The following is a 23,167-nucleotide window of genomic DNA, read 5'->3' on the forward strand; positions in this document are numbered from 1 at the left end:
AATTGAAATCCAATTTAAGGAATTATGGTGCCTTCAGACTGTTTTTCCTCAACGATGAAAAAAGACAGGCATGTTGTTTCTGGAATGAGGCCAGAAGAAACGGATCCTTGTAGTAATACCAGAAAAAAAGAAATCAATGTATGTGTTTATATATGTGCTGGGGGGAGGGGATGACTAAAAATATGAGTTAAAAATCTGAGTAGCAACGAATGTGTTTCCTTCCACGAAAGGATGCTGAAGCTCATTTCAGTCTTACTACGTTATCTACCAGACAAGTAGAACAGGATTCATCTCTTACTGCTTCTGAGAAGAAGAAATTTAACCAGAGAAGATAAAACCAAAACCAACCACAACGTCTGTCCCCTTGCCTTCACTAGTAGCAAAACGGACACCCAGCAACAGTTTCAACTTGCTAGGATTACGGACGTCACTCCCTTTCTACACAAGGAACCACTGTCGCTCTCTACTCCACACTCGCCACTGTGCTGGAGTGGTCCTGTAGGTTATCCCAATTAATCCTCCGAGACTGGTTGTATGCCCATTTTACAGATAAAACTGAGCCTCAGGGAGGTTAAGTAAGTGGCCAAGGTCCCACACGCGATAAATAGGTGTGACTTGACAGCCCGGGTACATCTAACATCAGTGCCAGGGCTCCAATCCATCATCCCAAAAGGCCTCCTTGTGCCCGCAAAAACTTTTAACTCCAAATTAAGTTAAAGCCATGCAGCCACAAAAAAAAAAAAAAAAAAAAAGCCATGCAGCCACTTTTGTGGCTGCTAATGGGTCTCCCCACTTCGTACATCCTGTGGAGGCATTTCACAGATGGGCAAACTGAGACCCAGAGAGTACACTGTCTACAAGCAGGTAATTTAGTGACGGACCTAGCAGTGTTCCGAGCTCCTGGGCCCCTAACTGTCATTATTAAGCTTCATCCTCAACCTTAATTAATTCTTCCCCACCGCCATACCCAAGACAAGGTCCTCCCCAGAGAAAAAGGTCTCGTCTCGCCAAGTGCTACCTGGGGGAAATAGTTTTGTTGGTGGGGGTGGGGGGGAGGACTAAAAGGGGGAGGAAACTGTTAGATAAAGTAAATTAAGATATTTCTAATAGGTGTGGAATAAATCATCACTTGGAGGAACTAACCAATTAAAAAGGTACAGCACTGCTCTTGCCAAAAGCCACGCCATCAGCCAGGATGCCCACGAATGCCGCGAAGGGGAGCGAAAATGTAAACGCCTGCCACAGCCTAAGGCCACTGAACAGCTACCAAGGTCTGGCCCATGCCAACAAAAATACCAAAGCTTTCTGATTAACAAAGAAGGCTAAAATACAAGTCCTTTTTTTTAAAGGCGGGGAGGACTGGTGGGTTGTAATCAGGGCAGCCCATTGTTTTACCCCTCCCAAAGCCAAACAGGGGAGTGAGGGTAAAAAAAAGTCCATTGACGAAGACTGTTTTCCGACTCCTCATACATCATATTCCATCTCTTCGCACACTGCCCTCAGAAAAGCGCAAGAAAGCTGGCAATAAACAGGGACCAGCTCCAAGCACTGTGTTTTCATTCAGCCTCCTGCAAATGACAGAGGTCCCGGCTGTCCCTTCTGGAACCAGGAGGTATTAAAGATACTATGGCTGCCGTCAAGTCAATTGGGAAAATCAGTGCCATTTCTGCACCACCACTGAGAACACATCGCTGAACACAAGCTCCAAGTTTAAGTGCGAACCGGCCTGAGCTGATCTCTTGCCCGGGAGCGACACCCCCTTGCCCCCGGGAAGGCCCAGTGAGCTGACCGGAGCAGTGGACATAGACACCCCTGCAGACATGGCCCTTCCGGGGCGCTTGGGCGGCTCAGGTCATGATCCCAGGGTCCTGGGATCGAGCCCCAAATCAGGCTCCCTGCTCGGCAGGAAGCCTGCTTCTCCCTCTCCCATTCCCCCTGCTTGTGCTCCCTCTCTCTGTCAAATAAATAAATAAAATCCTTAAAAAAAAAAAAGACATGGCCCTTTCTTCCACGAGTGCTGCTTTCCTCCGGCACTGAGCTTCCAATCACAGGTTCCCAAGGTCTCTCGGCCCCAGGAACCCACTGATCGTCTTTGAGGCAAGTTGGAGGAGGAGGGGCTGTTCCACACTTATTACCCATGCAGACAAACAACAGCCACAGCAGCCCGAAGAAACTCCCTCATCGAGAAAGAAGTGTTATTAGGTCTGGAAGCCAGGAGCCAGCCCTCTGCCTTTCAAACACCAAAGAGGACGCCTTTTAAATCTATTTTTTTTAATGAAGTTCTAAGCAATAGCAATGCGACCAAAGGAGAGAGCAGACACTACAATTAAAAGGCCACAAAGTCCTGTCTTGCGGTCACTAATTTCATGCCCATCAGAAGCATCAGAGTCCAGTCTCCCCCATAGATTTTTGTCTGGCCTCCCCAGGGAGATAAATTATGTCACAACAAACTCTTTCCCCCAACATGCCTCAAAAGGTACCCTGGCCTCCAGATTCTCAGCCCACTCCCTCACAGGAGAAACCAGATTATTTTGGGGGGGGAGGGGGGAGGGGGGTGGGAAAGAAAAGCAAGAAAAGACAGGCCACTTGTCACCTTGGCAGGAGTGGAGTAAGGGTGGTGTTGAGGTGACCAACTGTCCCCGTCTGCGTGGGTTCCCAGGACATCCTGTTGGTCAGAGGAATAACACCACAAAACCGTCCTCCCACACCAGGCATGGGGCTAACCCCCTCTCCCGTAACCTCACAATAACCCGCCCAGCAGGCAAGTCCTATTATTAAAGCCCATTTTTCACAGATGAGGAAACGGAGGCACACAGCAATTAAGTAATTTGCCCAATTTAAACTTTTGGGCTTTATGTAAAAAAAAAGAAGAAAAGAAAAGAAGAAGAAGAAGAAAGTGATGGAAATCAAATACTGGAATAAAGAAAAGTTTGTACTTTATGGGGAAATTCTGACCTGGAAAGTAGTTAATGAGCAAAAAAATATTTCCTGCCAAAGGAGATGAGACGAGAGCAAGGGAATCAGGGGAAATACACAGAACAGGAAGATCAATCACAAGTTGGTCTAGATGTTTCCAAAATAGTCCTTAGAGGCATTATGTAAGTAACACAGAAAGAGAGAGAAGAAACCCCAGGTGGGGGAGCATGTGACAGCTGAGGATCCAGGACAAGAACAATGACAATGGTTCTGCAGCGACTCGCCAGGGATCCGACCACAAGACATCTACAACCTCCATGTGCTCCTTGGGAATGCCGTCCCCGGGCTCCTTCTCCTCACACTTCCCATGGGCCCGGAGCCGTGGCCACTTGGCTTCCCAAGCAGCCAAACTCACGAGCTATGATGGCAAATGCAAACCACAAACCATGAACCAAAGCAGAAGTCAGACCCAAAGATAAAAATCCACTCACACGGAAAAAGAAATGATAACAGAACCACTGAGGCCAAAATCAAAACCATATCTGCTTTGCATGTGGCGTGTGGGTTTGTGTGTATACTTTCTCCACGTCAGATCGCCGGTTCCAGGCCACATGTAAGTCATGGTGGGGCTCCTTTCTCGACAGTGCAAACCAGGGGCCTGCAGAGGATCATCTGGGCCAAAACCCCAAGAAGGGTGGAAGACAGAAACCCCAAACAAATCTCCACTTATTCCTATTAAATAACAGTCGGGGATGGTAGGGACACCCAACCCAATCTGCAAAAACAACTCTCTTGGTGCTTTTTCCTAAACTATCCTAAAATTACAAAATCAGGTCAAGCAGTAGCACGTTTGTGGAGGAATGACAAGTATATTAACATTTATTTTCTGATGGGAGATAAAGGGGCAAATGTAAACCAACCGAAAAGCTACCTAAGCAAAACACAGTTTTTTTGTTTTTTGCTTTTTTTTGGGTGGGGGGAAGGTAGTGAGGGGGAGAATCCTCTCGAAAGGAAAGAGGTCTACCACATTACTGAAGCCTTTTCCTCACTAGAGAATTCAAGCCCTGAGTGCCAACTCTTCGGAAACAAATGGCTTCACAAAGCAGGTCTTCCTTCTGTGGGGAGACGTTTGTCATCTGCTTTCACTCACCATTATGAAAATGTGACAACAGTGACAAGTTTTTTAAAAAACACAAAACAAAATAGGGTGCATAAAGCACACTGGGAGTTTGGTAAACATGTCCTTTAGCTGAGAAGCATTTCCAAACCTTCCTCTGGATTCTCTTTCAAGAAAAATGTCTGTATACCGTAGGTCAATGAGTTTTTTAGAATTAACAGGGAAACTCTTGGCTTCTTCAGCAATGATTAAGAAATAAAAGCCACTGGATTATGGAATAAAAACTAAGCAACTGAAGACCAGAAGGAGGGAAGAGGGGAGGTTTGGTTTTGATTTTAAGGATAAGAATTAAGTTCAGAGCTTTGTGAGTCCTGAAACACTTCTGAATTGAGTCTTATAGATTCCATACATCAATAAAGCCCTTATCTAGAACTTGATACCAGAGGGAAGCTAATTTTTTTTTTAACTCTACAGAAAATAATTTGTTTTAAGCTAAAGAGTTGATACTATCTCACTATTTCATTTAGGTCTTTTGCTACATGTTTATTACCTCTTAGGATCTAATTCAAAAGGACAAAAATTCCTCTTTGCATACATTCCTTGCAAGATTTCAGCTCTGCTGTAATACCAGAAGGTAACAAGTTAATCAAGAAAGCAACCCTCCAGGGCTCTGAAAAGATTTATCCCTAACACATACAGGTCATTCTACCCACAAGGTGAATGCTTTCTTTTCCTTTAGAGTCTGTTCTCCAGAAATCCCCATATTCACTGCCTGCTCAATTCACATTGTCTATACCCCAAGCTCAGGAGTATAAATCTGACAACTGCTTTCGAGCCAAACCAGACAGAGCCCCCATAAAACCCATGGGCCACAAGAGATGCTCCTTCTTTCAGAGCAAAGATCGTCAGGTTCAGAAGCACATCTCAATGTTTCCTCTAGGTTCCAGTTTAATCACATTACTTCCTTGTTCTGAACTGGAAGTCGACCATCAAGCAGGTCAAATTGAGGGCTAAATGCGCTAGTGGTTTTTCTGGCAAGGGTAGATTAAATTACCCCAAAATGTTTTTTACCTAGATTCTACCGGTAAACTAGGTTGGAATATTCAGATTCTCAGAATTCAGTGTTGAACCATTACAGGAAGGTCTTAATTTTTCTTATTATCATCCCTTTATTGGTTTTTCAACTGAGTTGAAAGCCGGATAGAGCCAGAAAGGAAAATCCTAACAAATCTGCCTCTAGGAGAAAAGAATTGGCCTGAAGTAGACACTAAATGTACACCACAAGCCCATACAATGAACTGTACCCCAATTACAGGGAAAAACTCAGGGCTATAACCTTTATTCACACCCAGCATTCCCAATGGTTAGATTTATGGGCACTGGGGGCAAAAGTGCATAACCATGAATTTCTTGGCGGTCCACTGCCAAGTTCCTTGTGCACTCCAGTCTTTAAATTCTCCTTTCAACAAGCCAAGTCTCCAAGTCCAGTCCATTCCACAAAAGAAATAAAAAAGAAAATGACCAAGCCAAAAGGAAAAAACCAAACAACTTGTTAGGGGGTTTTATCAGCTCCTTCCAAAATAAAAGAAAGCTAGAGTCTTCTAAAAACACCCTTGGCAAAACTAAGAATAGAGAAGCCGTAATAGAAAGTAAAATTGTAACTTTTCACATAAAATTGTAAAATTCCTGGGAATGCAAACTCCCAGGAACTGATCCGATGAAACTGGATCCTAAGGTCCTTACATATCCTAATGAGTTTGAGGTGTGGGAAATACCAGCATTTAGCCCTGAAAGTTACTTCTCCAAAGTTCAATGTTTTCATTCATCTCTTCAGTATATATTAACCGCCTACTACATGCAAAGCTGGGTCACCACTATCTAGCTATTTAAAAAAAAAAAAATTAAATAGACAAAACTTCCAAACTCTCTTCCAAATAGGCATAATATTATATACTATATATTTCAGAGTAATCATCCCCTCTTAACTGCTTTCCAATAGAGAATCAAATGCCCCAAGACTATCAGTTTAAATGTAGCTGCCCCTTTCCTCTCTCTCTCTCTCTCTCTTTCAATCCTCATTAAGCAAAAATAAAAAGCATTTCCTAGGCCTCCTGTCACAAGGCTTGGAAAAACCCAGAAGGCTATCTGGGATGGAAACACAGAAGAAGAACCTCAAATTTCCTTCATGTTTTGGACTGTCAACAGCATTTAGGGAAAACACCCCCTTCATTTCTGCTTCATATGTTTTCCTTGTTGGTTCATTTACACTGCGCTGCTCTCCTAGCAGCACTTAGTACATCGTTTTGTCATTTCTGCTTTCCCCTGCCATTAGGGCAGCCTCCGGAGCCGACACCCCAGCTGCCTCCCCGGGGCGGCCGGCAGCCCAGGCGCATCCCTTTCCCCCAGGTGGTCCCCCCTTTGACTAATGTTCACCAACACTCATACATCATTCCCAAATTGGTCCAAATGAATTAAACACAGCTCTGCTTAACATTACGAGATTTAAATGGATTTTCTCTCTACAGGTCTGCCCCATAATTGGGTTTATCCATCTTGTTGAAGTACAGTTTACACTTGCTAACATCACGCCAATTCAAGCTACATTTTCTGCTCCAGTGGCAGGAGCAAGGCAGATTTGTCATCGGATCATAACAGGTAATTCAAACAACAATTAGTTTGATGACGGCCCGTATGTCAATGTCTGCTCCCCAGCAGCCCCGCTCACACCCGATGTTCTCTGTTCCTCAAGATGAATTGTCTTCACAATTCTTCAATTTCAATCATCAACAATGCTTCCCGAATCAACTCAGAAACTATTGACACAATACTCTCTTCCCTATGGGGCAGCCTCACCAAAGCCCTGGTGAAAAGAATCCCCCAGTCCCCCTAGGCTGGGCCACCAACACACACACACACACACACACACACACACACACACACACACATATTTTCAAGTCATGGACAATTTCTGATTTCCACCGAAGCTACTTATTTTGGTGCCTCATCTCATCCTCAAAATTCCGGGAGGCACAAGGTTTGGGAACAAAAAGGAATGAATTTGCTTGTGTAGGTTCATCCATCCACAAGTAAGAAAACACTTGTTTAAGTTTTTTGAAGTTGCCTGCAGGAATTAATGACAGTTGACATGGTCTGAGAATACTCAGAGAATAGGTATGATTCTCAGAACACTGAGAATACGGTATGATCCAATGGATGACACTACTTGTCCTTTAAAAAAAAAGCTAACATTGCTTTCAAAAACCAACTAACCTCCAAGCATTTTGAAAATTAGAAGACAATCACATAAATATACTTATTATATACTATATATTTCTATTACATTTTCATATAGTTTGTTATATAGTATGTCATGTTATATATTATTATTGTATTACATATATATGTTAAAAAATATAGAATAGGGGCGCCTGGGTGGCTCAGATGGTTAAGTGTCTGCCTTCGGCTCAGGTCATGATCCCAGGGTCCTGGGATCGAGCCCCACATTGGGCTCCTGGCTCAGAAGGGAGCCTGCTTCTCCCTCTCCCACTCCCTCTGCCTCTCTCCCTGCTCATGCTCTCTCTCTCTCTCACTATATCTCTGTCTCAAATGAATAAATAAATAAAAATCTTTAAAATATATATATATAGAACAGTCCAACCATGGTTAACCATTATTTGAGTGATGCCACGGTCATTAACATAGGGTGCAAACTGATGCAATGAAGGAGAGCTGAGATCAGGTTGTAAGATACCAGGGAAAGAAGGTCAAGTTAGCAAAGGGGTTGAAGGTCTATCTCAAATTACTTCATTGAGTACAAAAGATAATATTTATATATATCCTATGTATATATAGGATATATATTGTTTATTATTATATTTATATATAATCACCCATCATGTTATAAAGGGGCTATTAAGAGGAAAATGCAAACAGCTGCTTCTAATACACAGGCACCAACCCACTCATGTCCTCTACTCCCTTTCTGCCCTCAGTATGCATTATTTAAACACACTCACAGCCCTGGCTGTACACCTGCAGTCTCCTAGGTGTTTCTGCAAGGTGCTCTAGGGATGTGCAGATGAGAAAGACACAATCTCAGAAGGGCTGACCTTCTAGTCAAATGTTACAAGGACCAAGCAGAATTTTTAAGCGACATAAGAGAAACGCAAACAGCAAACAACAGAAGTCATAAATCTTTGTTACCCAGCAAAGATAGTCCAGGTTATCAAATTTATCATGTGTGATGTTTCTGACAGGAAGTAAAAAATACACAATGCGCACTGGGCGAAGGCGTATTCTAAATCTGCAAACCAGGACCTCACACAGTTCTCGGCGGTAAAAACAGCAGCTTGTGTTTGTCAAGTGCCCTTCTGTGCGCCAATGACCTGCTCACACGCTTTATATCTCATTCCATCTCCCAACTACCTTCTGCAAACAGGTATGACCATGATCCCCATTTTACAGATTAGGAAACTAAGCCTGGCACAACCGGGACCCAAACCCAGGTTACGGGATGCCAGCGGCAGGAGCTGACCCCACCCACTTCCTCTTGTACCTGGTCCCTTTCAAACGCAGGGGAACTACCACGCCAGCCTCAGTGACAGGGCGCCCACTTCCAACTGTTGTTCTAAACCTCTGGTTCTCAACGGGGGTGGGGGGGATCTGGACCCCCAGGGGACATCTGGCAAGGTCTACAGACATTTTTGACAGGTGCTAGTGGCGTGAAGACATTAGAGGCCAGGGATGATGTTAAACACACATCCTACAACGCACAGGGCAGTCCCCTGTGAGACAAGAAATTTCCGGCCCAAGTGGTCAACAGTGCTGAGGTGGAGAGACAGAGCCATTCCGTACCCACCCCCGCTACCAGCCCACAGCAAAGACCACACCCACTCCCCGTCCAGGCCGCAGTCGGTGCAGAATCTGGCATAACCAAGTATTGTTCCAGATGCATCCCTTAAAAATCGGGATTTTATGAAGATACTTCAAAGAGTCCACAAATGTTTGATTCTAATGTTTCTTTTCATAATGTATTATAGACATAAAGCTATACAGAACATGTATCTGCTTTTAAGGTTTATATATATTTTTTTTAATTTCAGTGTATTATTCATTAAATTTTAAGCACCCTGCGAGCCACTCACGGGTTTTGGTGGAACCTTCAGGGGTAATGGGCTGCTGCCCTATCTAACTGAAGAGTGTGAGGAGATTGCAAGGTAAACTGTTAAAAAAAAAAAAAAATCACAACCACTTATCTGTCCAATCAAGATTTGATATCATGCCACCAAACCAAATGCCAGAGACAAATTAAGTGCTAAGCCTGATAAGCCTGCCTATGTGAGCCACAACCCACTTGGAAATTTCTGTGCTTCGGGGCACCTGGTTAAGTGTCTGACTTCGGCTCAGGTCACAGTCCTGGGATGGAGCCCCACGTCAGGTTCCCCAGTCAGCGAGGACTCTGCTTCTCTCTCTGGCACTCCCCCCTGCTCCCCCCAATCATGCTCCCTCTCTCTAATCTTGTCTCTCTCCCTCTCAAATAAATAAATAAATAATCTTTAAATTAAAAAAAAAAAGAAATTTCTGTGCTTCACTAAACAGCCTCAGGATTCTCAGGAACTTTTTAAAAAGTACAACCTCTAAAATAGAGTTACTAAGAACATACAACCAGCTGCTTGCCACAGATCAGACGTCTATACTACTTACTATGGCCCTAAGAGGCCCACACATGGCTGATAGAACAGTTGTGTTCATCCTTTTGGGCTGTTCTAGTCAAGGACTACCAGACACTCACTCCCTCTGCATCCTTACCAGCCCGCATACAAACCATGCAGGCTGGGCCCCAAGTGCCATAACGTGGTGGAGAATGAACAGATACAAATATCTCAACTCCTACAAATACAGTGATACAATTAGAACAGTCAGAAGTTAAAAAAAGATATAAGTAAAAGCCTTAAAACAAGATTGTTTTGTTTTATCTGCCAACATAATACAATTGCTCTGAGCTTAAAGGAGACAGTATCTTCGTGAATGATAGACACACAGCCAAGCTGGGCTCCTAGATTTTCATCTCGGCCCTGTCTCCACCAGGTTGTGGGACCTCGGACGAACCAATCACCTCTTTGCACCTCATTTTCATTGTCTTTAAAAAAGAGACCCTAGGGGGCGCCTGGGTGGCTCAGTCCGTTAAGCGTCAGACTCTTGGTTTCAGCTCAGGTCATGATCTCAGGGTCGTTGTGAGATCAAGCCCCAAGTCAGGTCCCACGCTCAGGGTGGTCTGCTAAAGATTCTCCCTCCCCCCGCCCTGCCCCAGTTCCTCCCCCTGCTCTCTCTCTCTCTCTCTCAAATAAATAATTAAGTAAAATATTTTTAAAAAATAAATAAATAAAACATAAAATCACGTGGGAAGCTTTTTTGGCAACAGGGATGCCCAGGCCCCACTCCCTAAAGATCCCAATCCAGGCGGGCTGGGACGGAGCCTGGGCCTAAGCACCGTTCACACTGCTCGCCCAGGGGCTGTGATGTACAGCCAAGGTCGGGGAGCCCCGGCCCTAGCCAAGGGGTTCTCGGTGTGCTATCACCAGAGGGGGCATCCACATTCCCTGGAAACCCATTAAATCTGCAAATGTCTGGACCCACCCCAGACCTACGGAACCTAAAATGTTGGGGGGGGGGGAACGCCACAGTCTGCTTCTAACCAACCCCCCAGGTGCCCTCCAGGTGATGCTTGCTCAAGTCTGTGAAACCCTGAGCTGGCCCTAATGAATGGGAATCTTCAAGGAGTAAAACCCAGGATTCCATATTTTTTAGCAGTTCCCAGCTCTGATTCCTTAGTATACAGCCCGGATAGCCGGCTGGTGGCCACCGACTGGGGAAACCCCGGGACCCCCGAGCATTATTTTCCTCAGACAGTAGTTAGCTTAAAGCTGTGTCGCGTAATATCTCTCTCCAGTCTGACGGAGAGGGTTGAATCCTAATTCCTTGATCCTGGGCAAAATACCTCTGGTATCCGAGTCTCCGCTTCCTCATTTACAAAACGGGAGATAATGATGCTAATAAGAGTAACTACATCTTTTGGGTTTCCTTCTGTGTTGTTATGAAGAATCAATAAATAATTCATACACAGCACTTAACACCAGACCCAAGGCATCGGGAGAATTCAATAAGTATAAGCTGCTATTATTATCAACTGTTGTTACTGCCTTTGACCCCTAAGACCAGGCACATTATCGTCCAAGCTACTCTTTCATAAATAAAGAAGCACCTCTTCTCGAGGCTTGCAAAAGTATCTGGCTCTCTTCACAGAACCATGGAGAAAGAAAGGCCTAAAGCTCATCGGAACCTCCAGGCACTTTAGTTTCTCACTCAAAATGAGAAAAAGTTATCCCAATTGAGTACTTGGCCAGCCCTCAATTTTTAGTTGGCACTGAGCAGCCAATAAACGATCAACTGATTGACTTCAAAAGACTGTAGGGCAGCAATTCTCAAACTTAAGTAGGCTGAAAATCCAAACTGATTAAAAATGCAACTCCCAGACTGCACCCAAAACCTAGTCAGTCGGACCAAGGGAAATGGGGTGCTTACAAGTCAGCATTTAAAACATCACTAGAGGGGTGCCTGGTTGGCTCAGTCGTTAAGCGTCTGCCTTCGGCTCAGGTCATGATCCTGGGGTCCTGGGATGGAGCCCCACATCGGGCTCCCTGCTCGGTGGGAAGCCTGCTTCTCCCTCTTCCACTCCCCCTGCTTGTGTTCCCTCTCTCACTGTCTCTCTCTCTCTCTGTCAAATAAATAAATAAAATCTTTAAAAAAAAATAAAACATCACTACAATTTAAGCTCCATGGGAACAAGGGGTTTTCGTCCGTTCTGTTCACTGAGGAATTCTGCAGGGGCCTGGCACACACTAGATGCGCCATAAATATCTCCGAATGAATGAATGAACATTCTTAGGTATGGACTTAAATTAGACCATTAGGCTACAACTCACCACTGCAGCAAGTGAATGAACTTTCTGAATGAGCGAACTGGTATCCAGGGGCTTTGTCAAACTACCCTGGTGAAATGCCATCGGTGTCTCTACCATTCTCCCAGCCACACGCACGCGCACGCACACTTCACTCTTTGTGGAAAGTGGACATGAAATCTTCCCAGCCAGGTGTGGCAGGGGGAGTGAGGGAAAACTGAGGCAGCGACTATCCTAAGAACTGTAGTTGTTTCTGGGAGCCCCCCACTTAGCCCAGATCTGCCCCTGAACCCAGAAAGCAAATCCTCATAAGAACTGAAAGGCCATGGAACCTGTGACAACAGGACAGGCAAAGAACACAAGAGACTGCCATCAAGATACAGGAATTGCGTTACTGCAAACATCCTGGCCAAATCCACTGGTACTAACCTCTGGCCATTTTTATCACAAATGCCAAGGGTCTACCTGGGCAAGGAGACAGACTGCAACCTGCAGTACATCTGGAATCTTAACGATTTTAAGACATGGACAAGACTAAACATCAAGTTCATATCCAGGAATAAGGGGCCAATATGGGGCCACTCTGCAGTTTCTACCCTTCCCTCCTTGACTCCAGAAAGCACCCCTGCCCCGGAGGAGGGTCCTTGGGGCCTTACTGAGTCATGGCAGGTGAGTGCTAAGACCAAGCAGAAAGGATATGCTTTGGTAAAGCTCAGATGGGAACTTGCAAAAGCCTGAGGACAAGAGGCAAAGCAACACCCACTGCAAAGTCTCCACCGCTCAGCTGTGTAAACAAATAAAATGGTCCATTTCTTCTGGAGCCTCTCCTGGTTGTCTTTGCGCACACACACAAGCGTGTGCATGCATGCGCGCGCGCGAACACACACATACACACACACACACACACAAACCACTTCACATCTTAAAAGAAAAACAACCATGAAAGGTCTACACAGTTTGTTTTTGTTGTGTGTGAAGTTATTTTTTCCTAAATCACATCTGACTTGGTGTTAAAACATCAACCTTTGGCCAAAATACTCTTAAAACAAAGGCTTAATTGGTTCTGAAGTAGCCCTTCTGAAAACCAAGGGAAATATCTTCTGTGGGTCTTGACCTTGATTACAACACTGCTCTTCGGGCTGGAATAATGATGAGTGGAGGAGTCTCGGAAGAGAGGTCTTCAGGGAGGCAACAGGGATGCCTAAACACTCATCCACATTCTCTGGGAGGCACCTGCAGTGTATGGGTCCACCTCTGCATTCAGCCTGCAAAATCTTCCCAGGTTAATGGAGACAGTGGGAGGAGTTCCTAGGAACTGGGGCCAAAAGCCAAGCGGCTGTGTGAAGGCAAACTGGCCTCTGACCACACCTAGCTCACTTTACTGCTCTCCTCTTCTGTATCACCCACATACCTACAACCACTCAGCCAAGGCATTTCGGTGACGACACCTGAAATCCGGCATTCAAACCTCTCTCAAAAAATCGATGCAAAGCTAAACACACGCTACCCCATGCCTCCCCAAGGCCACTCTTGGATATGAAGAACAGAAACGGACACACATATTCCTCCGAAAGATGAGGCTGAGAATGTTACTAGGACCTTATTCATAAAAGCAGAAAATTGGAGACAATCCAAAAATCCAATAACACAGAAAGGATGTGTGCATTGTGTCATACTCCTAGTTGAATACTAATGGCAATTAAAAAAAAAAGAGCAGACTATTGCTACATACAGTAACAGGAATATAACTCAGACATAATGCTGAGTGGGGCCAGACATGAGACAATCCATTCTGCACAATCACACTTCAGTGAAGCTAAAAAACAGGTACAACTAATCCACGGCAATAGATAGAGCTATTCCGTGGTGAGATTTGGGAGTGGGGGGGAGGGGGTGGCAGATGACTGGGAAGGGAGGGAAACAAGCGAGACTTCTGGGAGGTTGGTAATATTCTCGCAGGGGCCAGCAAACTACAGTCTGTGGGCCAAATCCAGCCACTGTCTGATTTTATAAATAAAGTTTTATTGGGACAAGGCCACATCTATTCCTTTAGGTATTATTTTTAGTTGTTTTTGCACCACAATGGCCAGAGTCGAGTAGCTGCCATAGAGACCATATGGCCTGCAAAGCCTCAAATATTTACTATCTGGCCCTATACAGAAAAACTGTTCCAACTCCACTCGATATATTGGCCGGGGTGATGGTTTCATGCATGTTCACGCACGTAAAAGTTCATCCATCTCTCCACCAAAGATCTATGTACTGTGCTATACTTACATTATACTTCAATAAAACTTTTTAAAAGTCAGTAGAGCTAAATAACTATGTCTTTTTTTTTTTTTAAGGCCTGTTAATTGTCATTCCAGTTAGATTTGTGTTAACCACTTAGGGAGAATATGGCCATTTGTGCTACTCTTGTCTTTCCGAAGTTGAGAGGAGTTAGGAGATTGTCAAAAAGCGGGGAAGATCCCAAAACAGCAATTGACATTGTGTCCAAACTTTTCCCAAGAACGAGACATGGCTACAGAATCACTCGGAGGCCATTCATATAAACGGTGAACTTGGCCAAGGCCTGAGATTGCAGGGGATGGGAAAGGAAAGGGGTATGGATCTCATGTGACGCAAGGTGTCATACTCCTCGAGGTTATTTTAGGATACAGCTTAGGAGAGCAACACACTCAGCTCATATTGAAATACAGTATTTATTAAGCTGAATCAGTTTTAAGTTTCCAGGGAAAGAAAATTCTGCCCCAACAATCACACCGCGTGCAAGCCTTACATCGGAGAATGACGCAAAGGGAAAACGTCAGCTGTACTCGACCCCAAAGCAGTACCATCCTCATCTCTATACCCCCACCCTGCAGTCGGGCTGCCGCATGCATAGGGAATAATTTTGTGTCTGAGATTTCCCCTTCTCTCCCTTTGCTTCTTCTGGTTTCTGCCATTTATCCTTTGATGATCAAACTACAATTACAGCTAGATGCCATTTGGCTTGGCCTCCTCCCGGTCCAGCAGAGATTGGGGGGGCAGAATGAACTCTGAGAGCATGCCGGTGCTGGGTCTCTAATAAAATGTCTCTCTGTTTGCCCACATGGGCATCAAGCCTTAGCAAACAGAAGCAGGGGAGAACAATACTACCTGTTCATGGAGGGATAGTAATGGTTTCAGTCCTCCAAACAATGAGGTCTGTAATTTACTCCATCTTCCTCCTGAGAAAGAGCTTCACATGGCCTGCACCGTGCCAGGTGGTTTGGAGAAAGACGACCTGCTCGGTCTAACAAGGGACGCTTCAGCAGCGGGTGTAAAGACACAACAGCTGCTCTGGTCTCGGCTGGTCTCCCAGTGACATGGCCCCAGCCAGCCTTGCCACACCAAGACAGGGATCACTATGCTATTCAACCTCAACAATTCCCACACCCCGGGCAACAGGATCTTCCAGCGCTCCACGAGAGTGGTAGGCCTCAGGACATTTGTCTGTGCATCCCTCCATTCATCAAGACTTAGGGTTTGGGCTTGTTCCCCATCCAAGCCCTGAGTCTAAACCAGTTTCCGGCGGCAAGACTCACTATGCCGCTAATCAAAAGGAAGAAGGGTCCACTAGGAAATGTGCCAGCTAGAACAACTGCACAGCACGTTCAAGACATCAGGCTTGAAAATATCTGGGGGCGGAGGGGTAAAAATCAAGATCCCACCTTCCCCCCTCAAAGACACAGAAAGATCAGCAGCACAATGCAGACAGAAACAAAGTATTTCAAAAACAAGTTACTGTTGCCTTGAAATAAGTACAAAAATACTAGGGATCCACGAAACAAAAAATGTCTGCTGAGTCAGACTTTTCACGGGGGGGCGGGGGGGGGCAGAATTCACAGTTTAGCTGGGGCACGTGGCTGCCTGAACGTCTTATCCAGGAAGATGCAGATTTGAAACAGCAGAGCTACCAAGATGCGACATGGCTCTAGTCTGGTGAGACCACACACACACACACACACACACACACACACACACACACACGTTACCTGCCAGGGTAACTACAAGATAGGGTGCAATGGAACAACAGAAATTAGTCAACCAACTGACATCAACTTCCAAGAAGAGAAGACCTAGAGCCAGACTTCAACATCACAGCAACAGGTTTCAAAAGCCTCTCTTCAAAGGGTTAAACCAGAACCCTCAAGAAGTTTTGGTACCGTGAGTTACACCATGTGTAACATCCATCCTGGCAAAGCCAGGCAAGGCAGACAGACGAAAATTGTATTAGTCTGCTCTCCCTCGACTACTGCATTCTGTTGGCAACAGTTCAGCTCGGAGTCTATATTAGTCCGTGATTTGTTTAGCCTTTGGATTTAAGAGAATGGAAGTACTACGTGAGCAGGAAACAGGACACTCATCAGAAGCTGGGATCTGTCACCTCTCCCTTCCAGCACTTTTAATGACATATATCAACAGGTCCAAGAGAAATCAACATTTCAGGACTATCAGGTCAAAAGCGATATTCTTAGCACCACTTAACATGATTTGGATCGACCGGAAACAACTCTCTGGCTCTCACACAGCCTCCTCCACCTCTCCACCGCCCCCCCCCCCCCCCCCGCCCAATGCTTCCAGTTCACAGTTGGCCACCTCCTCTTACACCCAACTGAAGATTCTTCCCTAAGCCAAAAACAAGAGCCAAGCTGGGGTCTGGGTGCCCATTATGCCTGACCAAGAAACTTAACAAAAAACAAAGGCTCGTCTTTCTTGCCATCATCTTTAAATCATTTTGGCAGCACTTCTGTTCGTTTCTTTGCTTCCCACCTCCCCCAGTCAACCACCACCAGCACCATCATTACCAGCACCATCATTACCAGCACCATCATCACCATCACCACCATCACCATCGTCATCACCAACATCATTATCACACCATCGTCATCACCAACATCACCACCATCATCACCACCATCATCCCCATCACCACCATCATCCCCATCATCATCATCACCACCATCATCCCCATCACCACCATCATCACCACCATCATCCCCATCACCACCATCATCCCCATCACCATCGTCATCATCATCTAGATTGGGGGAAGGGGCAGAGAATAAAAGACACAAGAGACCTACATATTGACAATTCAAGCTTCAGGATCTCTTGCATTTCCTACCTGAATTGCAATCTGGTGTTCAATCGTTTTGTACGCAGAGTAATGTGTGCTCCCGGACTGAAAATGGAGCTGTAGAAAGAAACCAAATCAAAGCGTTCTGCTTATGTCACAAACTACAAGAAAACATCTTAAGCAGTTTATGAATAGCAGACAAACCTTCCTAGATTGAACTGCAGCCTTGGCATTCAATCAAGACCTGTGTATTTTTATTTGTTGCTATGGATAAGATGATCATAATAATCAAAGGTAAAGTTTAAAAAAAAAAAAAGCACCTATTCAATAAGCAAAAAGGGAGGGGGAGGGGGCCAGGAGTGAGAATCAACGACATGAAAAGGAAAGACGGATGCCCATTAAAACATAAAGGAAGCCAGTGTGCTGAGCGGGATGCTGCAGAAAAATTAACTGTGGGCTGCAAATAGTCATCAGAATTGCGACATGGAGGCAAGAGGAAAGGTTGTGAGAAAGGATTCTGAGAAGCCACAAGACTGCAACAGGTACAAGCTCCCCACCATTCTAACAACTGGGCTCTTGCTCCCAAACACAGTTCTATTTTGGGGAAAACATATGTGGCAGGCAGAATTCCGGGGCCCCCCGAAGCCTTATACATTCTTTTGCAATGACTAAGCTATGTGTCCCAGAACATCTTGCCTGCACTCTAGGAATCCACACTTCCCCAAAGAGGGAGCCAACCACGGCCAAAAGGCCACCGAGTGTTCTCAGGACCACCTATTCGGTGGCCCCTGGCTGAATGCTCGCCCCTGGCTCCCTCCAACTTTCCACAACAGAGGGTTAAGTGCCTCCTGGGCCTTTCGCTCTGAAGCCCTACAGATCCCCCATCAGAGAAGTGGGCAGAATACTGAGATTCTTCACCAAGTTCTCCTTTTCTCAAAAAATACTTGCTAATCTTGGGATCCTCCGGATGGGGAAAACAAACACCATCTGCTGGTTTATCTTATAAACAATACACCAATCACTAAAGGATCTCAACAGCATCTGAAAATGCATTTCAATTTGCAATACATGAACAAATGAGGAGGAATTAGATGGTCCTGGGAAATCCGCGCCCACTCCCCTCACACAACGGGCATCAGTGATGATTCCAAACCACTGCTATTCCTGCTCCTGTCCTACTGCAGTGGCCGGAACACTTCTCTCTTATTATAACAAAATGTAAGCTAGCTTGCAAGCAGGCTTCAGATCCAATTATTTTGTATCTTGGTCCTTGCATGAAAAATCATTCAGTCCACACAGGTTTTGGAAAAAAAAAAAAAAAAAAAAGACAAAAAGAAAAGAAAAAAAAAAGAAATTCACAGAAGAACTTTTGAACCAACTCAAAATAAACACAACACAGAAGTAGTCAAATTAAAAAAGTCTAAATTTTTATTGCTCATGGGAAAGGCTCTAAGTCCCCACTTTAGCATACAATGGGCTCTTAGATCATTTTATCTACTCCAAATAAACAATCAAAACACTGCCTATATAGGAGTCTGCTTGCCCCCAAAACATATTAATCAAGTTTGAAAGGGGGCACAATACAGATGAGGCCAAAAAATACATTTTTTTTCTTTTACCTGTCAAAGCAGAATGATCGAACCACACTCCCTAAAACAACACAAGATGTACCCTGAGCAAGTGAAGGTAACGCCCCACCCCCTCCCAGGCCCCCCACACACTCAGAAACAGTTCGTCCAAGTGAATCGGGGAAAAAGAAAGATAAATTTGCACCTTTGCCCCCCTGTCCTTTCTGTGAAAACTGCCAGTCAGGAAACAGCGATTGCACTAACTTGTGACAATTCCACATCATCTTAAAACAACTTTTGTGCTAGGGACAGGTTCCTCTGCGAGTTTGGAATTCTTGGCTGGAGAGGAGCTCTCGGGGGGGGGGGGGGGGGGGGGGGGGGGGAGTTCTCCTTCTAGGTCGAGAGGCAACAGTAACAACGTGTCCCCCTTTTCACCAGGGTTTTATTCTCCTCTTTTCCAACTGTCCGATTCAGAGCTTAATGGAAACTTGTCCAAGCTTTTCTTCCCACAAACCCTGCAGAGCCCCTATAGGCAATCTGTGTGTAACCACAGGAATCTTAGATTGTCAATTAAAATTGAATGGACACCTGATAACTAAGGATATGTCGTGGAAACAAAATTTCATATAATCACAGTCTTATGAATAAATTAATGAAACTGTGGCTAATCCAAATTCAATTTTCACTTGTCCGGTTCCATTCTTAATCCTTATGTCCAATCACCACCCGGACAACACAATCCCAGACAGAATACCACAATTAAAACAGTAATAATGCAGCTGCAACGTCCTTAAGAATCTAGCTGGACAAAGTTAATTTAACACACACACACACACCCCATCCTAACACCCCCAAGCAACGTAACTTCCCTCCTCAGGTGTCCGTCCAGCCACACAGAACAACCTGGACCAGCTCAGAAATACACACAGCACAGGCTCCAATCGGATCTTTACTCCCAGCCAGTAACCACTGTGTTGGGACGCACGGGGAGCTAAACTTCCCCCAGCTACAGTGACAAAGACTTACAATATTCTTGTTACTCCTTTAGGTTTCCACCCCCTCTTTTCCCAAATACTACTTTCTTAAACATAGACTTTCCACGGCTTTTTGACTTCCCCGTAAAATACAAAGATGCCTTGTTCGTTATGGTCTAGCTTTTTAAGACAAAGACAAAATACAAGGACCCAGTAAAAACCTGGCATGCTGGACTGGAACAAGAATTTATTTATCTCTCTGTAAAAAACCTCTAAGGAAGGCAAGGACAAGAGATGGCAGCCTTTTGTTTTTCGGAAGATGAGGGGAGGGAGGTTGAGAGATCCAGCACAGGCTCAACTGAGTTCAAGAACCAGGCTCCCACATGCCCCCAACCCTGGGACCGCCCTGCTCCTGGTCACCTGCAGCACCCCGCGTCACTTCCTCTGCCAGCAAGTATAGCTGTTACACCATGGACATGCATCGTGTCCTCCCCATGGTACCTCCCTGGGGCATCCTGGGGTGTCACCATACGAGAACTCCAGGGTACTTTTCATTTAATTCCTTCCCATGAAACTTCCAACAAAATAAACCTTCCCTTCCTGTGTGCTTGTCTACAATGGCCAACCCCACCCACCCATTCAAACACCCCCAGATGATCTGGCCCTCACTTGTCCAGAGGAAGAACCACGAAGATGGGGCGATGCTCAGCACGGGCTTGCACAATTCCCCGGCAATTAAAAAACCAACAATTGACAATTAACTGCTTCCCATATTATTACCGTATCTTGATGTCTCTTGTTTTATTTCTAATCACTACTACTGGCCCTTAATTTGATGTTGCAAATACAAGACCTCAGAGAGATCCAGAAACGAGAGAAAAAGGAAAACCACTTTTTCAACCACAGAGATCTCATCCTCAAAGGAGACTAAAGTAAGTAAAACCCTGTGTTGGTTTTTCCAACACTAAGTGAACTTCCAGTGTGATGAAGATTAATTTTTTTAGACCTATTCACTCCACTAAATTGGGAAAAGGTGGAGCCTAGGCTTTATTTTCCATTTTATCACCTGGCTGTCTTTCTTATTTCAAGAAAAAAAAAATCCAGATTCATTCCCCTTTTAAAAGGTTTTGGTTTGGGGGGTTTAGGGCCCACTTTTTACCCTGTAGCTATTACCATGAGCCACCTGATGCTTAATTCCCATGTCATTAGCTTAAAAGACAATACTTTTGCTGCTGCTAGTACATCCAAGACTTTTTCTTAGGTCATCAGTCCCTGTTCAGGACACAGACAGCACCCCTAGTCCCATGCGGCGAACCACTTCCATTTAATGGGAAATAAACTTCTGACCAGGACTCTGGATTATGGACTGCCCTTCCAAAAAGTGCCAAGGGGGCTCTAGCTTCCACAAGGAAAGCAAAACCAGCACTGACTGGTAGGTATGCCGGCTTAAACATTCCTCCCCAGATCTCGACACCAAACATTTGTACCATCCTAAAACAACAACTTAACAAAGGCATCCCCTTTTCACTTCCTGGCATTCTCCTTCAGAAATTCTGCTGCAACAAAACGCATGCCTTTAGACACAAGAACAATCTCTCCTACTGTCTCAATGTTCCATCCAAGGTCTATTTACCCTCATTAATTTTTCTTTTCTTTTCCTCAACCTGAAACCATCAGCTATGAGTCAGAGAATGATCATTAACTTTTACAGCTTCCATACACATCCACCTACTCACATTTGGGGAAAGAAGACTTGCAACATTGCCTGAGACCAAAATCCTCCATGAAAGAAAAGGAGGGAAAAAAAATGACTTCAAGAAAGTTATAGATGTAGGTCTATGGGGGGTGGCAGGGGGGCTACATTCATTGTTTTTCCACTCAGTGCTGCAATCTGGTGCAAAAAGAGAAAAGTTGAACTTGGTTATGGTGATAGGCATTTCTGGGCTGATTTCTTAAGAAAAACGAGAAGATTTTCTTTAAACATCAAAACATAATAAAAGTTCTTAAACCGGGGTGGGGGGGGAAGAGGGGAATGAAGTGAATCAAGTTTCCTACTCTTGTACGAAATACATTTCTAGCATATAAAAACACGTGGGCTAAAGTGCTGAGACATGCTCCTAACATAGCATTTTTCATTAAAAGTTGCTACATTAACACTCTTAAAATGATGCCCTATCATTACTCCACTTAGCAGTCACAGCTCTGCAACTCATAACGAATTAATTTGCATTAATGTGGGTTTCATGTGTCCTTCCCTGGGTTTGCCATTGTGATTCGGGCTTTAATAAAACTGACAAGACAGTAACATTACGCCTTTTATTTCACTTTCCAAAACAAACCAACCCACCCGAAGACCCACACAAATCCTCCCGATTTTTTAAGCATTTTGCTAATATATTTAGTACCTCATAATTGGCCCAGGACGCAGGGACCTAGTTATCTTCTCAGTAAATATTTATAGCATCATTCTTTCCCATTCATTCTGCATTTTCTTGGGAGAATCTCACTGTAGCCTACATCTGCAATTCATTGACTTTACAATTTACCACATGTTGGGATGGGAGAGGTCCTAGCTCCATTTGAATCACTACACAAATATGCAAGTGATTTATCGGTTTCAAACTGAAGGCTGCAAGAGAAGGGACTCCACTTTTCCTGAACATTACTTCTTCTGGCAGACCATGAACAATTACAGTTCGTACTAATTAAGCTCTGTAAATGTGCTGTGCCCTGTTAATGCCTACCAGGCCTCAAATTTATTTTCATGATGCCAAACTTTAGCGAGCAATTTTAACTCCTTCAGAGCTGATCCCACTAATAACAGCCATGCCCACCCCTAGAAACACAACTGTTTGGGGCGACTTCACGACAAAAAAAAAAAAAAAAAAGAGGATAAAAAGAACAGGCTGAATGACCAGCCCGAAATCAGATGTGCCTAAGGAAGAAAAACCTATCCTGGGAAAACCAAAGAACACCACGGCTGATAACCCGTTCATAGATCCCACAGCCCCATCTTTGTAATGAGCTGTTAAGGGATTCATATCTGTCCCTGAGGGCTAGTAAGTTTCTGCATTCCATTGATTGGAAAATAAAACCTTTCAGCCTCGGTCTTTAAGTTTGGGTTGGATGGTTGGATCCGGCCAGAAATGACAGAGCCATCGGCCCCCCTCAACACTTAGCCACGCACCTCAAAATCCCACTCCCCCTTTACCATGTGGTCCCTTTGTAACACACACACACACACACACACACTTGAACAGCCCACTTTTAAAAAAATAAATTAAAATCAGCAGGATAATTGGCCTTCTCTCTTTGGGGTCTCCACCACAGATGCCCCACCCCCAGGCCCTCACACAAATAACTGATAGGAAACATATATCTGTTGCTGGATAGAGCATTTTAGGTGAGGAATGGATTGGAACCACTACGCTGAGCAAAGCAAGTTTTTAACAGCACCCCCCCCCCCCCGCCATGGTACTCCCACCTCTTGTAAGAAACTTTCAATCCCCAATTTCAATTGAGCCGTTCCCCCA

The 23,167-nt window shown here is 44.7% G+C and overlaps 1 protein-coding gene and 1 long non-coding RNA gene across 35 annotated transcripts in view; one reads left to right on the forward strand and one right to left on the reverse strand.

Annotated features, from left to right (window-relative positions):
* Positions 1–23,167, reverse strand: part of TCF7L2 (transcription factor 7 like 2) — a 195,989-nt gene that overhangs the window by 165,979 nt on the left and 6,843 nt on the right. For 20 of the 34 annotated variants that reach the window (XM_036069359.2, XM_036069357.2, XM_036069358.2 and 17 more), the window contains exon 4: positions 17,141–17,209. The exons of the other annotated variants lie outside the window; for them this stretch is intronic. In XM_036069359.2, coding sequence (XP_035925252.1) covers positions 17,141–17,209 — 69 coding nt within the window. The remainder of the gene's footprint in view (positions 1–17,140; positions 17,210–23,167) is intronic. 34 annotated transcript variants of the gene reach the window in all.
* LOC144382543 (uncharacterized) overlaps positions 1–23,167 on the forward strand; it is a 258,665-nt gene that overhangs the window by 50,154 nt on the left and 185,344 nt on the right. Inside the window, exon 2 of the long non-coding RNA XR_013449629.1 lies at positions 19,011–19,044. This is a non-coding gene — a long non-coding RNA (uncharacterized LOC144382543). The remainder of the gene's footprint in view (positions 1–19,010; positions 19,045–23,167) is intronic.

Source organism: Halichoerus grypus, chromosome 7, assembly GCF_964656455.1.
Source record: "Halichoerus grypus chromosome 7, mHalGry1.hap1.1, whole genome shotgun sequence".
Lineage (NCBI taxonomy): Eukaryota > Metazoa > Chordata > Mammalia > Carnivora > Phocidae > Halichoerus > Halichoerus grypus.